At 53.9% G+C, this 15,328-nt stretch overlaps 6 protein-coding genes across 6 annotated transcripts; 4 read left to right on the plus strand and 2 right to left on the minus strand.

Moving 5' to 3' along the window:
• Positions 1 to 3,760: 3,760 nt before the first annotated feature.
• On the minus strand, positions 3,761 to 4,587 carry N656DRAFT_840687 (uncharacterized protein). Its single transcript, XM_064818958.1, has 2 exons — positions 3,901 to 4,587; positions 3,761 to 3,842 (listed from the first exon to the last, which is right to left on the minus strand). The coding sequence occupies exon 1, from the start codon at positions 4,339 to 4,341 to the stop codon at positions 4,177 to 4,179; it is 165 nt and encodes a 54-aa protein (XP_064674504.1). The 5' UTR covers positions 4,342 to 4,587; the 3' UTR covers positions 3,761 to 3,842; positions 3,901 to 4,176.
• On the plus strand, positions 4,567 to 5,564 carry N656DRAFT_1140 (uncharacterized protein). Its single transcript, XM_064808520.1, has one exon. It carries the CDS (start codon positions 4,762 to 4,764, stop codon positions 5,362 to 5,364), a length of 603 nt encoding a protein of 200 aa, XP_064674505.1. The 5' UTR covers positions 4,567 to 4,761; the 3' UTR covers positions 5,365 to 5,564.
• A 1,181-nt stretch (positions 5,565 to 6,745) lies between these two features.
• N656DRAFT_699245 (uncharacterized protein) lies at positions 6,746 to 8,219 on the plus strand (the record flags this gene model as incomplete). Its single annotated transcript, XM_064810774.1, has 2 exons — positions 6,746 to 7,031; positions 7,090 to 8,219. 2 exons carry the CDS (start codon positions 6,746 to 6,748, stop codon positions 8,217 to 8,219), a joined length of 1,416 nt encoding a protein of 471 aa, XP_064674506.1.
• A 681-nt stretch (positions 8,220 to 8,900) lies between these two features.
• N656DRAFT_699168 (uncharacterized protein) lies at positions 8,901 to 9,817 on the plus strand (the record flags this gene model as incomplete). The annotated part of the gene is made up of 2 exons (XM_064810766.1): positions 8,901 to 9,625; positions 9,667 to 9,817. Coding segments are annotated over 2 exons (876 nt in total), but the record flags the coding sequence as incomplete, so codon positions are not given.
• Positions 9,818 to 10,375: 558 nt separating this feature from the next.
• Positions 10,376 to 11,464, minus strand: N656DRAFT_840689 (uncharacterized protein). Its single transcript, XM_064818959.1, has 3 exons — positions 10,903 to 11,464; positions 10,754 to 10,789; positions 10,376 to 10,522 (listed from the first exon to the last, which is right to left on the minus strand). Exons 1-3 carry the CDS (start codon positions 11,328 to 11,330, stop codon positions 10,471 to 10,473), a joined length of 516 nt encoding a protein of 171 aa, XP_064674508.1. The 5' UTR covers positions 11,331 to 11,464; the 3' UTR covers positions 10,376 to 10,470.
• Positions 11,465 to 12,892: 1,428 nt separating this feature from the next.
• Positions 12,893 to 15,245, plus strand: N656DRAFT_825198 (uncharacterized protein). The gene is made up of 3 exons (XM_064818440.1): positions 12,893 to 14,449; positions 14,533 to 14,848; positions 14,952 to 15,245. The coding sequence occupies exons 1-3, from the start codon at positions 13,307 to 13,309 to the stop codon at positions 14,993 to 14,995; spliced, it is 1,503 nt and encodes a 500-aa protein (XP_064674509.1). The 5' UTR covers positions 12,893 to 13,306; the 3' UTR covers positions 14,996 to 15,245.
• The last annotated feature ends 83 nt before the right edge of the window (positions 15,246 to 15,328 follow it).

A 15,328-nucleotide genomic window follows, 5' to 3' on the forward strand; every position in this document is an offset into this window, starting at 1 on the left:
ACTTGATACGGTACCTTCCTATCTACAGTCCTCCCCACATGGTGGTAAGTCATTACGCTAATAACACTGGCGAGCTGAATGAGTGTCTGCAACTGCACTATACTTGTAAGTAAGGTAGATGCCGCGATTCCTGCATCAGCCGCTGGTGTAACGTAGGTATCCGGGGTTGAAACCACTGCCGTTTGTGCCTGCGGCTCGTTAAATCAATTTCCGGGAATCACCAAGGTAGTGTACTTCGTAGTCGATTAGGTAACGCGTCAGTTTCTCAAGGAACATCTGTCATGTATCAGGTCCGGGTACCTCTGCCTTGGTTTCTTTTGACGGCTTCCAGGTTCCAGCCGCGATGACGAGAAAGCCTCACCAGGGGCTATTGAGGTGGTGAGTTCGGCAAATTCTCCGAGGGGTGGGAAGCCGATAAAAGATACATGAAATTTAGCGTGTATGCTTGGTATCTCATACAGGCCGTATGTATGTGTATGTAATCTCAGGCCGTGGACAACTTCTCGCATAGCCGTCAACTTAATAATACAGGGTGCGGGCTGTTAGAACAAGACTCTTCACCGGAAGATTGCTGGCATTTGATGCTAACGTTAAATAAACGGGCGGCCGCGAGTTGATGGAAAAAACTGTCGAAAGTTGCAAAGTTACCTGATGCCCCCATCAAGCGCTCTTGGAACCTTTCCTAGCCTAAGATAGAAAGCCGGTAACTACCTGTACCTGATGCATGATGTATTATACACTATATACTGTATATACATACATCCGCAACTGTCTCAATTCATGTATTCCATGTCTCAATAACTCTAAGATCTTCCAGGTTGGTGTTTGAGTTGCAGAATACCGTGTCTAGAGTCTCCTATCGAACGAAACTTCGTTTGACAGAATAGCTGTTTTGTCGGAGGGTCTTGTCCACGTAAAACGCTGATGTAACCGAAGGAAACGGGTTGGTTCCCTTTTGCTATGTACGGGGAAAAACGAAGACCATTGTCGATTCAGAATCAATGCTTCCAGTAATACAAATGTAGTCTGATACCTAAAGTGAGTACGTTTCAAGGTACCCAATTTATCAATGGTTGCTGCAATGCAAAAAATGGTACACGATTTACTAAACCCCCTTCTGCCTGATCGTGATGTGCTTGCCTCGACTCAATTACATAAGGTAGGTAAAGAAATCTCGTGACCTAGTACCTTAGAAACCTACACAACTTACAGAGCCTGGGGGGGGCCTTGACTTGTAGAATTGTTGTGCCGGATAATGTTCGTTGTTGAAGGTACTTAGGGTCCGGGATATATCCCTAGTGAGAATCACTCCTAGACACTATTAATAGGTATCAAAGGCTGTTCCGACTTTCTTGATTTGCCTTACTTGGATCTCTACTGTGGCGGGTGTGGTTAGTTCCTAACTATCGGTAACTTGAAGAGAGTCCGACGTTACTTCGTACACGTAAATGAACCTGGTGGCAGCGGCTCAGCAGTGCTGTGCTGCCGTCGTCTTCCCCCCACCCTCACTCTCTGTCCGTAGGGCCCGCATCCAATAAACCTGGTTCCGTCACAAGCCACTTCATCACCATGCCGCCCAACCGTGCATTTCCTGCACAAGGCGTTAACGTTAAGCCGATCTTTTGCTCCCCGTGATTCGCTGACAGTATCGCCATTCCTCCGCGGGTTTCTATATGCAGGCCCGAGGCAGGCGGCCAAGGCCAGTTGCCTCCTCGTCTTAGGTGTTATCGGATGATTCATTACATGCATCTGCACTAACGTATTGTCCTGTATACCACCGTAATACAATACAGATGGTGTGTAATGTATATAATGTATGTAATGTATGTACACAACTCTATTAGTTACCATACAGTTCAAGGCTGGTTCGTTCGTTGTACAGAATTCATACAAATAGAGACTAATACGTCAACGAAAGAAAAGAGGGCATCTAGTAAGCTCTGAACAGCGTTTTCTTCCAATCCCTACTTGTAGGAAAAAGTGACTCTTCGATGTTGAGATCTAAATTTTAGGTTGGTGTTGCACTTTGTATTACCGAACAAACCATCAGCGTCGCTTGCCACTTTGTGACCTCGATCCCAACATGCTGGTGCACCCCGGCCCAAAAGTTCCACCACCCCCTTCGATATGGAGTACATTTACTACACTCAACACACATAACACATAGTACACCAACATACATAAGATAGTAGTAAGCATGTATGTACCATGCCATTTCGCGTTTTCAACATGAAGCGGCTGTGTCCTCACCTGAAGATTCCATACACAGATCCTGCTGCAACCCCCACGAGAAAAGCAACGATAGGTACTCTGTAGTTTACAGGAAAGAACACACCAGGACGAAGCAACCTAGACGTCTTCTTTAAATGGCCAACTAGTAGAAACTACAACGCGCTACTCTCTGTTCTAGGTTCCTACGTATCTGTCCAACCTTTCCCTTTCACGGCTTTGCCTTACGGTGTTATGTAGCTCGCTTTTTGATATTGCTCGCTCTGCTGGAGCCCTCATCCTGGAATTTACGATACATATGTGTGCTCCATCCCGTATCACACCTCCTTTCGACACGATTCACCGCTTGAACCGAGAGAGCGAGGATGTGAAAGAACGACAATGTGCGAAGCCTGCCAGTTCCTCGATTGAGTTTGAGAAGTTGATGATGTGGGGAGGATGTATTGTATATTACCTTCATATACTCTGAACATTACACGAGAAGCGAAGAATGCAGTAATTACGAACAAGGGCCCCCTCGCGCCATGTGTGCTGATTTTAGACTGTCGTGTAACCCAACCGCCTCGCGTGCTCCCATCCCGTCCTAATCCTTGTGCCTGCTCGGAATCCTAGCAAGCCCCATTCGCCCCGAGATTCTCGAAGTCGAGGTGAGCCAGGGGCGTCTCAACATCGAGAAGAGGATTGTGTCTCTTGACAACGCGCTATCCTGTTGGATGATGATCAGGCTCGGTCGAGTTCTCGACCAGTCCATACTCGAACAACCACTTCCAGTGTTATCGTCCTGTGAGCTGCGAGCTGCCAATGTAGCATGCTTCAAGAAACTTTCTGCTAACCTGCCTGAAGACCTCTGTAGGAGTCTTTGCACTTCTTAATGATTGATTGGAGCATACGGTAGTCAACATTAGACTGTCCGTCCAACGTTCCTTCCTCCCTGTCACGGTTTGGTACCGCGCATACCTTGCCAAAGGACCCGGCCGCCTGGTTTCGCTGTCCGAACTAAATGCTGCTTAACTTTTGACCCGGCATCCCATCATCGCGTCTTTGGCACTTTTTACCTGCCACCATCCACGAAGTCGTGTCTAATCTCTGGGTGCGACTTCAAACACGTTTGTAACCACCTCTATTTTGAGCCATCTTCACAGTTAGGTAGGCGAGCACGGCGAGTAAGAGGGCGCAAAAGAAAAAAGGTGCGTACAACCGAATCACACTGTCTATGTCACTATCCATTTCGTGGGCAAATCAGCTGGCAATCCCACACATTCGCACGCGCTCGGAATTGGACTAGCGTACCGTATCACAACCAGCGCGATCCCGTGTCAATCTCGGCAATGTTCCGCGCTTAGTCGTGCTTTCTGGTATTGCATGAAAAAAAGGAGCATGAAATTTCAACATGCTGCCTTATTGATGCATCCTTTTCTCTCATCACGATTTTTCCAATTTTCACAGTATATTGCAGAGGCTGAGAAGCTGACAATTCGACGATTGCAATTCTTCCAGATACACTCCCCAACCTGATTTCCTCTCGCATTTGGCCACCACCGACACCGAAGCGAGAGAATCGCCAAAGGAAACGTGGTTGTCTCCGCGACCCATTCTCGACAGCTTTTCGCCGTCTATACTACCATTAGAGGTCTCAAGAGATCCCATCTGTGAGTCGCTTCTCGCGCCTACCTATATCCAATGCGGGAGCCCGGAGCGCGTCTTAGCACCGGGATAGGCGAACAGGTCGCGTCGGGAGCGCACGGATTGTAGTGGAAACCTGGTTTTCTGGCCACACTTGCGAGGAAGACCTTGGGGGCGATCAACAAAAGTTCCACGGTTCCCGGATCGCTATCATCAGCCGACAGCCCAAGACACGTCTAGCTCCCCTTCACGCGCCTGGATCTACCTGGCTGACACCTCCAGGCAAGCACAGGAAAACGAACGACAAGCCGGTCGAGGCAGTTCTCAATGGGATTGACGATGGCTCAACATCGCCAGGCTCCTCGCCAATTCAAAGAAGAGCCCGGACATGACTCGGTAAGTGGCACTTTTTCGTCCTGGAACTGCCTCTATCAATGCAATGAGCCCACCCCATATTCGGCACTGCCGCGTCAAAATATTCGCTGTCATGTCGTGCCAAGCGACTCGTCCTTGCGGTAGTACCGCTTGGGCCTTCGCAGCTGTCTGGCGAACACACGCGGTTCTGTGTGCTCGTCCGTACCGCTTGCCTGGATCGAGTTGATCTCGACAAGCGCGTATGACAAGATCTCAAAAGAAACCATAACTCCCTTGTTGTCCGTTATTCCCTTGCCCTTGACCCTGCTGCTGGGGTTCGCAATCGTTCCAGAAACGGCGCACGCCTGCCCGCAAGCTTGGCTGGGGGGGTAATTGCTGGGAATTACAGGGGGCCGCTCTGTTTCACCAGCAGCCAGGGCTCCGGTAATATGCGACAGGGGGGCTACGCCAGGGCGCGCAGCACTTCCGCTCTGGAGGAAATGGGCTGCACCACCGGCAAGGGCATGCTGGATATGCAATTACCCACACAACGAGATGCTAGCCAAAGTTGGCGGCACTGCTGCAGAACACATCATCCGACCCATATTGGTCTATCGAAACGATTGCATCCAGAGCTCACGCTTCGTTCATCGGCTGCTCACCGCGGCGTGCTTGCCCAATGGCACCAGTCCGGCACAGGCCCTCCGATCAATGTGGCAGATCACTGAGCAAACATGGCACGGCCACCAAACGGCGGGCACATGTCGATGGGAGCAGATGCCGACACCCAGTGGTGGAAGATACATGCGCTTGCCTCCACTCCACAGTTTCCCCCACCCGTCCAAAACTGGTGGGCATGAATGGCGGACTGATCTAGCGATCGAGTTCCCTGTCGCCACAGATTTGCGAGGGCCTCATTCCACATGGAGAGTCAGTGCTCGGGATCACTTGAAATTACTCGTACAACGGCGGTCTCTCACAGTCGAGGGATCCCCGGTGCTAGTCTTGTTGCGTGGAAGAGTCAGTTGCACGGTTAGCCGGCGGTGCTGGAGGCGACACACCGCTGTAAAGTGGGGCTTGCGCTATGTGGATAGCTCGTGCTTTGTCACTTTTCGCTCATGCCGGGTTCCACCAGTCGCAGGTTTTCTCCGAGCATGACTTCGCGCAAGTCCCACCTGCCAGTACACGCTGCTGCAAATGTCATCCCAATTGACTGAGCGGGGAAAGCACCCGCCTGTCATCCGCAAAGTGCTGGAGCGAACGTAAATCCAGTCCACCCCAAAAGTCTACATCGTTGACCTGCTGTTTCAAGCGAGGCAGTCTGGAAGGATGCAGTGGAAGGCCAACGGTCGGAATGACCGGGGGGAGGGGACATGCAGCGAGAAGGATGCAGGCGGGACTGGGAACCACATTTCGGGACAGCTCTCAAGGGCAGGGATTGGATGTTGAAAGCCGATTGGACCCGCATACTCACCGCCCCTTACCCCCTGTCGGAGAAAAGAGCATCGTGAGAGGCGGCAGCCTGTCAGAAAACATCCAGAGGTTTGCCCTTCAGTTGCTAGCTTCGGACGGCCATTCCTCCTTGGGCAATAGTCGTGCTACTCGGGGCTCCAGTATTCCTGCCATTGGTCATTTCATCTAAAATGCTGCCGTTGCCCCCTGTTTCTCGTTTCTCATCTGTCCCTTGAACCCCGTCATCCTTGGCGCATCTTCCCCAAGACACCCACACCTTGCCAATTTTCTTCATCTCTCGTTGAGAACCCCGGGCTTGTTTCTCGGTGTTCACTTTGGCCGGTCTGGACAGAGTGCGGGAGAGCGAAGGCGTTGTTGGGCTTGTATCCCCAATTCTCATCCCGCCCCGTAACTCCAACGCCCCCTATATCAGAACCACCCAGGCATTGTCGTTCCCCTGCCCAGCCCCCGGCTGCGTTGTTATCTACCCTATCTCTACCATTTCCCATTGAGGCACCCTGGCCGGTGCTCTCTACACTACCTAACCGCGATCCCCACAAATTGCGACTTTGCCAATTTTTTTATCCGATTTGGGCCAGGATCGATCCTGCCGGTCTCGCTTCCTCATCCCAACGCTTCAAATTTGGTTAGTGGCCCTGTTGCTTCCATTGCCTTGCACGAGCAATCGCTGCGCAATTGCCAAAGTATCATACACGGTCGCAGAGAAAATACCAAGTGGGAATCTCGAAACCTCGGGAGACGATTCCGAGCCTTTCTTTGTTCCACTCCAGGGTGGGTAGCATCGCCTCCCTGGCTCCTCGCAGGCGGTTTGGATGCCGCGTGGAAGGGCCTTGTCCTACAAAATCCCAACCCAAATCCCCGAGGCTAGCCCGCCTCAACCGTGGGTCCCTCGTCCTTCTTTCAGGGGACCGACACAACGTCTCGCTGCCCAGTCCTTGCAACGCGGTCTCCAGCGGGCAGAAAAAAAGCACAACATCCCCAGACGCGTCTCAAGGCGCTCCAGGAAACACATGGTTTTGATCTCGAAAAGAACCCTGTACCGTGAGGACTAATGGTCGTCTCCTCTATGCAGCATCACACCCACCATCAACAGCAGGGTCCTGTTCCGCCCCATTTGCAACAGTCTCGACCCCCGAGCATTGTTCATCAGCCGCATCACAGCCAGACCCCGGCCCAGCAGCAACAGCAGCAGCAATCGCACCAGCCGCAGCACTCGGGCGCGTACTCGTCGGGACACTCAGTCTATCAGCAGCAGAGCCAGGCTAGCAGTTCGCAAGACCATACCCTGCCGTATTACGCGCATCCAAGCCCGTACAGCACGCCGGGTGCAACAAGCGGATACACGTCCGCAGGTATGTTTGCGTATGACGCGTCTATATGAGAGAGAGCTGAGTTGACGCGCCCTTACAGACACAGGAGACATGATGGCTGCCACAATGCCAAGACCCTACCCGCCAATATATCATACTCCCCAGTCGAATTCACCTGCGTCGGTGGCTTCACCTTCTGGCCATGATCAGCAGAGGAGCATGTACGGCCCGCCTCCTTCGCAATTACATCAGCAGTCGATGTACTATGGGGCCCCTCAACAGCAATACTCGTCCATGCCGGCGCCTGCGCAGTCTGCGTATCAACATGCCCAACAAGCTCACCAGACCATGAGTTCGCAGCCTAGCATGATGATGTCTCATGCGCCTCCTCAACATCAGATTAGCCAGCACGCGCCGCAACATGCTCAGTCGGGGATGACGGTCAGCCCGCGTCCAGACAAGATCGATACTCATGCCATGAACCAACGGATATCACAGACTTCCGCACCTGTCGGTATGGGGAGCGCGTCATCAACTAGCCCTCAAAACGGCGCGCCACTGTCGACGCCCACCGGTTCTACGTCGGGGGTGAACCCAAATGCTGCCCCTGGGCCTATCCCTGCGACGACACCATTGGTGGTGAGGCAGGACACGAATGGCGTGCAGTGGATTGCATTTGAGTACTCGCGGGACCGCGTCAAGATGGAATATACAATCCGCTGCGACGTTGAATCGGTGAATCAGGATGAGCTGTCGGCCGAGTTCAAAACCGAGAACTGTGTGTATCCCCGCGCGTGCTGTCCGAAGGACCAGTACCGCGGAAACCGCCTGCAGTATGAGACTGAGTGCAACACGGTGGGCTGGGCACTCGCCCAGTTAAACCCGGCACTCCGGGGCAAAAGAGGCCTGATTCAACGGGCCGTGGACAGCTGGCGCAACAGCAATCAAGACCCCCGATTGAGGAGCCGTCGCGTGCGCCGCATGGCCAAGATGAACTATCGCAACAACAAGACGGGCTCGACCACTCCGCACCCGGCCCACATGGCCGGCGGCCCCGCGGCCCCAGGGTCGACAGGCATGACGACGCCGACCGCCATGGGGGCCGGCGCCGGCTCAGCCATTGGCAAGCCAGGAATGAACAACATGGCGTCGCAGTTACACCACCATGGTCAGCAGGATGGAAGTGCTCAGGGAGGAGACGAAGTCGGTATGTTTCACCAGATGGCCTAAAGCGCGCGCGTTGTTGTGATTAAAGTGTGATACCTCTTCAAACCGCCTGTTTACATGCGCCTGCATTCTTGGACTTTTTATTCTTGGGTTGTTGTTTGGAATTTTTTGGGAAATACTCGCTCGTCGTCCCCTTCTGTTTGGTTATATACCGGCTCGCAAGCATCGATATTCGAGAGCGGCTCTCACTTGGGCGACAACAGGAACCTGGTACAAAAAGAAAGATCTGTACATTACAATAGTCGCGTTTGCTGTTAGTCTTGTTTTGCTGGTTTTCGGTCGTCGTTCAGTCGTCTGGCTGCTGGCAAACGGTCTGCATTGCATTCTTGCTCTGCACGACACACTCATCAGCATCGCTCGTCACATACCAACCAGCACCTTCTTCATCATCACGCTCTGCATCGTCCCCGAGAAAATCGGGGTTGTCTCCGACAGGGTCCTGACTGAGATCATGGTACCTCAAAGATGCGCACCATATGTATCCCGAGCGTTTTGCCGCGTCGTTTGGAACCTTGCGAGTCGTTCGTCCTGCTGTGCTGGCCTGGTTTGGAAGTATCACACTCACATATGCGACGCGCGTGCTTGCGGCAAGGCCAGGAAGAAGAATCCCGGACGCGATGAAACCGTGATTTGTTAGAGAGCGCCAAGCTGACCAACCACGAATTCATAGGGGCCGGAGAGTACATAGACGATCAGCAGCACCATCATCACCACCAACCCCCGGCACAGCCAGGCACGGACGAACGCCCGGCGCACGTCTTTACCGGCTACGGCTCTTACAGCGGTGCCCCGCATGGCGCCTCATCAGTCTCGTCGATCCACGACAATCTCAATGGGTCGCCTCACGGCAGCGGCGGCGCCATCGCCGCCCGCCGTCCGAGCGCCTCGCGAGGCTCATCGCACGATGGCCCCGAGGATCTGTTCCCAGACATCCCCGAGGCGAAGAAGCGCAAGTTCATCCTGGTCGAGGATAGCGATCGCCAGAGCCGCTTGCGGGTGCGCGTCACACTTGACGGCGTCGACACGCGTGAGATTCCGGACAGTTTTCGCAAAAGCAGCAGCGTATACCCGCGCTCGTACTTTCCGCGTGAGATGCAGAGCCCGCCGCCGAGCGCGACGGGTAGTAAGTTCTTCACTGATGACGTGAGCGACGTCGAGGATGACAGGACCACCGAGACTGAGGGCCGTCGGTCCGGGCGCGGTGGCGCTGCCTCGAGGCGCGGGCGCACCATGGTAAAGGTGCCGATGGGTGATGGCCAGGAAGGGGAGGTGGCGATCCCGAGGACTCGAAAAGTGTTCAGGGGCAAGGAGGTGCGACTGAATGACCTGGGCTATAGGATGGCGTGGCTGCAGAGCAGAGTTTTTGCAGGGCGGACCGTATTCCTGCAGAGAGCTTGTAAGTGTTTTCCGTGAAGAAAATTCGTGCGTGTTCAGAAATACTGACATGAAGCGCAGTGGACTGCTACAGGAACAAGACGCGGAGCGCCATGGAATCGGTCATGCAGGACGTCAAGACAACGGCGCCGCATTATGAAACGCGCGTGGGCAAACGCAAGTGGCACGAGCGCATGCGCGGTGGCGAGAAAGAAGAGGAGTCATGATGCGAGCGGACGGTGATGGTGATGACGAACAACGACGACGACACGGAGTGAAAGGGATGAATAGACGGTATCCGCAGGGACAGTTGCAGTTGTACTCACCAGACATGTCCGGTGCTCGCGGGAGCAAGTTTCTGGCTTTTACGGCCTTGTCTGGGTGATGTTGTCAGACGGGGAACACTCTTGGGGTACATACTTTATTTTTCGCATGAAGGTCCGTCGCCAACATGCTATGGGCTAATCAATACGATGGCGGCAACGGTGTATGGCTAGTCAGCACATGAGAACGATTTGGGGGGCTGTCTGTTTGAGTACTAAATATGTAAGTAGTCGGTGGTGGAGTGTAACAAAAGTCAAGGAGTACATGGAAGAATATAAATAAATAAACGCATGTGAGGGATACTGATGGGCTCGCTGCCATGTAATGCGGAAGTGCCCAAGGGCCATACTGGTAGTTGGTGGTGAAGCCGGGTTGGACTCAGAGTAGCAGCTGCAAGACAGAACCTTGGGGCTATAACTGACAATCGGGAATGAACGCACGAGTTGCACAGGGTATTAACAACAGACATCCGGGGAAGCATTCAAGGTCTGGCGTAGCCAATGGGTTGGTTGCTAGGTCAGGGGCCAGAAGTTGGCCATGCCTTGACATCGTTCACTCACTCCCCTGTCAGCCACTTTGCGACTGCTGCCGGGTCGGCCGCGTTCTCCCTGGACGACTGTCAGCCCTTATTTCAAGGATTCTGGGTTCAAGGAGAGCTGAATGATGCTGGTCCCTGGACACTCTCGGCACTCCTTGCAGCAACCTATCTCCCTCGGGGGAGGAAATAGGTCCTTGTACTTGTCCAGGCTCACACGTTCCCTCGTTTCTCGAGATCGGTTCTCAGGAGAACATCGAGACAGGAAGGAAAAGAGATACAGCTAACATCAGCAAACACTTACCAATGCTCAACCGCCCTTCCCTCCTGGTCAAACCTCCTGTCACCAGACATCATCAGTCATATACTCTCCGAGTCGTTGCGCGGGTACAGGGACAACCTTGTTTGGTTCCAAGGAGGAAAGTAAACAAAGTCGGCTTTGGGGGAACATACCACAAACCACAAAAGGGCACCGCAAGGACTCCCCTCGACCTCTTCTTCACCGATCCAACCTTGTTCTCCTCCCCGTCACCATCACCATCCATTTGCCCATGCTCCCCCTTGGTCTCACCAGCCCTCAAAACCCCCAAAACGCACCCAAACACCCCGTCGGCCCCGACCGTGATACTCTCAACGTCCATGACCAGCGTTTCCCCCGTGGCAGCCACCAGGGCTTCCTCATGCACCTGGCAAGCCGCGACCCCGCGCAACGGTGCCCGCGGCGGGGAGGTCAGGTCCCGGTCGGCTGGGTGAAGCACCAGCTCAGGTGCGGCAATCTCAGAGATCCTTCGCACGTCGGCGTACAGGTAGCGTAGGCGGTCCGTGGGCGACTTTAGGTTCTCACAACTTGAAGGCTGAGGTGGGCTGGGGACGTGGGGCATCTTCAAGTCTTTCCGCTTGGAGACTGGGAGGGAACAAAGATGATCTTGTCGTGGTTGTTGGGTGAGGAGGAAGAGGCAACGGGTTGACGGTCTGGCTGGCTGGTTGGTGGTAGGAGAAGTCCAAGGGGTTGGTGGCACTCACTAGGTCTCGGCTGGGGAGTGAGGGAGGGACTGAGTGACAGGGTAAGAGGCGATCAAGATATAGCTCTTCCTGGAGAGGAGGGCGAAGTCGGAAGGTATGCATGTTGGGCTCCAAGGTGGTTGTGGTAGACTGGTAGTGCAAGATACTGCCAACCTGACGGGTGGGGTGCGATCCGGACGTCCGATGGGTGGTGAGCGTGTGGCTTCTACTCACAATACTTAAGGCGGCAAGGAAAATAAATCGGCAAGGCTATTTGCATACTTCAACGCCGTGTTTGCCCGGTTTCAAGCTAACTCTGCGCAGAAATGTACATGTATATATGTAGGTCGTCGTGTCGGTTGATGCAGCTCGTTCAACTCCCTAGGTAGGTACCATGTATTGTACGGAGCTACTCTCCAGTTCAACACCTACTCTAACTTGACGGGATTGGCCCCTGGATTGCTCAGCATATAAATGTGAGACAACTGCAAGATACAACTCGGTGAAGGGAGTCACTTATTGTAAGTCTGTCTCTGTTTAAACAGTCTCTTGGATTCGACCTCGTCTGTGGGAGGCATGCATCTGTTCAACAACTTCAGCTTTTCCAGGGAGTCACCAGGCCAGGTCAATAAAGTTGAGCTACGACAGCAAGCAGATGAACGCCTGACAACTTCTACCGTCGCGGACTGCCTCTCGTGGTATGGTCTCAGTGTGGCATATAACGACGCATGCCGCCTATAATTGGAAGAGAACAATCCAGGATTATATTGGCCATTGGATGAGCTCTTTTGTTTACGCCGACCTCTGAGAATTTCAAGTTGCCCTTATTTGCCCAAGTAAACATCTATCATGAATAGGTTCAACCGTTACCCAACCTTACATTCCAGTATATGTAGTAGTATTCCAGAGGCATCTTTTCTCTCGTAAGTGTCTCTGGAACAGAGGAGCAGCTATAAGACTAGGTACCTATTTAGTACATCCAGTCTCTCCAGATTCAAAACTAGATGATAACAACGCGGATCAGCCGCTTAACCACATCTCGGGTAACGTTCTTGAGCGCTTTCATATTCTAGAAACCCAGCTACATAACCAGAGCAGATATGCTTCAGACTCAAACTGGTCTTAGTAAGTAGGTAATTGTTAGCTGAGGTTCAAGGACAAGAGACCCTGTAGTTCCATCTCGGTGCCATTCAGCTTGGTGATACAAGGTGATGTTTCCCAGAACCAAACCCTCATGTAGTGCAAATAGGTAAGGGCAGCCGTTCCAAAAAACGTTCAGCTTACCCCCTTGAAGGCTGAACCAAAGGCACCAGTAAAATACGAAGTAAAAGTTAGTACAGTACAGTATTTAACACGTACCTTACATGACCCATATAGGGGTCAGGTACGGAGCTACGTCAACCAAAGAGCCCTCACTGGCCCTCACTTATGAGACGCGATGCTCGTCTTTGGTCAATCTTCCTAGAATCTCTGGGCACATCGACTACGGTATTGTACATACATACAGTACGAAAGATGCACGTAGTCGCTGAGCGATGGCCCCCTCACCGTCAAGGGCTCGGGGTTGGGCCTATCACAGAGCTTCCAAGTGGTTTGGCGCGACGATAGACTGCTGCTGCTAGTGTACTAGTTTCCAGCTGAGGCTCTTCGAGAATCGGGATGTCCCGCAACTGGGGGCCGTCTGGTCCATTGCAGGTCCCCGATCGAGTGGCAGGCACTCTGCCCTGGGACCACGGCATCAACTGAGTTACCCAGGCCTTTACATTCAAACTCTTAGACGGGCAGAGACTTGCTACGTTAACCACGCACCGGGTCGACAGTATTCGCTGTTGAGTTGCTGTTCGTCAGTAACGTCATGGACAAGCAACAAAGAGTCACTTTCACCGTCAAGGAGATACCTGGGGAGAAGGAGAGCGAACAGCCTTTCCTGTCGTCCCCGGCAACTGGACAAGTTCGACCAAGCGGCACATCCGGTGTCGGGAGCATATCTTCGGTTTCGGCCCCTTATTATAATGCTGTGACGCCGGCACAACCAGGCCCCGGCCCACCGTACCCGGCCTACGCGCCGTATCGCCCTTATCCAGCCACCCGTGCGGGCTCCTACGACTCTTACTCCGCGCCCTATGCCAATTGGGTCCCTATGCCCCCTTTTCCGGGCTACAAACCCTCGTCGACAGACAGTCCTAATGACTGGAGCCCCGATGGAGGCGTCGTCGCTCCCAGCACCGGGCCTGAGCCGCTACCCTTTGGGCCTTATTACGAGAAATACGGACTGCCACACGATCTGCTGCCATATCCGTCTCCTGCCGGTCCAGCGTATGGCTACCCGATCACGCTACCCGGCCCCTCAGACACCTCGAGGCCGAACGACAATCCCGGTACAAAGATGCCCGATGTACCCGCCAACCCTGCTTTCGTCAGCGCACCCAGCACCGAGCTTGCACCTCCGCCGCCACCACCACCACCACCACTACCACCTCGACCTCTAAATACTTCAAGGCCAAATGACAGTCCTGGTACGAGGATGCCCGACGTGCCTGCCAACTCCGCCTTCGAGAGCACGTCCGGCTCTGCCGTCCCTATCCCGCCACCGCCGCCGCCACCGCCTTCAGGATTGCCAGATGTGCCGCTTAATGGCATCTTCCGAACCCCCATGTACGGATATTACTATGGTCCCTCCCCGCCGGTCCCTCAGGAAGGCGCATCGCAGCCCAGCTCCAAACCCGAGTCAGCGACAGCCAGCAGTGATCCGCTACTAGGAGTAGCCCCCGACGGCGCCGCGCCCACGCCTGCTCGGCCGACAAGTCACTGCACCTTGCTTCTCTGCGTCTACAGAAAGAAGGACACTAAGTGCCGCAGCTTCCGTCTGAAAGTCGACCGCTCATGGACCGATGCCCAGTTCTTCACCGAGATGCGCAACGCCTATTTCCGCCAGCTAGGCGGGAGGAGGGTCAAGTGGCTCAGCCTGAGGGGCCTCAAGGCCATTATCCCGCTGCACGTAAGCAACAATTACCTTACCGTAGTTCTGCTGTCCCATTGACCGAGCTGACTGTTCCCCTGGAAGGGGAAGCGTATGTACAGTATGGACCCACTACCCGTCCGGTTCGGCTGCTCGACTCGTCGGCGCTGGCGCTGCAGGAACTGTGGTATGCGTTCCGGCGGCCCGAGCAGATCGAGTCCCAGGGGGAGTGGGTAGACTGGGCGTTTGCGCTCAAGGCGCAGGCCAACAACCGCTACGGCCTCGAGTTTGTTGAGGGCTGGAACGGCTCCAAGATCGCCGCCCTCGGCGTCACCCCGCTGCTGGGCACCCTCGTCGCCTCCATCGCCTGGGCCCGCGCCGGCGGTGACCTGCAGACCGTGTTTACCGTTACCAGCTATGCTTTGGCCGTGTGTACTGGTTAGTAGTAGTCATCTCCCGATCTTAAACGCTACCTCTCCTCCTCATTTGTTTGTGCTTTTATGGACACTCCGGATGACTGAAACGCTGTCTTGCGATTTAGGTGGTTTGGCGCTGGTTGCTATCCTCAGTCAGGTCGGCGATTGAGAGGAAAGATGACGCTCTGGATTCAGCGGGTTTCAAAAGAAAATGGCGATTGCTGAGCTTGCTAAAGATGATCATGTCTCTCGTTTCAACTTTGAAAGGTGTTGGTTGGGTGATCGCGCACAGGGGGCCACTTTCCTGGCACCACTGCTGGGGGTCGGCTCGGTAGGCAACCACTCGAGCCACTCCAGCCCCACAGCCACTTACCTGATCCAGCCTTCCACGGCCCACGCAGGACTTGCGCCCTCTTAACTCACAACATCAACACCAGAAACATGTTGCTTCCCATTACATGTTAAGGAGCATCAGGAATGGTTCGTCCTTCCCTAGAATGCG

The sequence above is a fragment of the Canariomyces notabilis genome (genome assembly GCF_033297395.1).
Source record: "Canariomyces notabilis strain CBS 508.74 unplaced genomic scaffold N656scaffold_1, whole genome shotgun sequence".
In the NCBI taxonomy this organism is placed as follows: domain Eukaryota; kingdom Fungi; phylum Ascomycota; class Sordariomycetes; order Sordariales; family Chaetomiaceae; genus Canariomyces; species Canariomyces notabilis.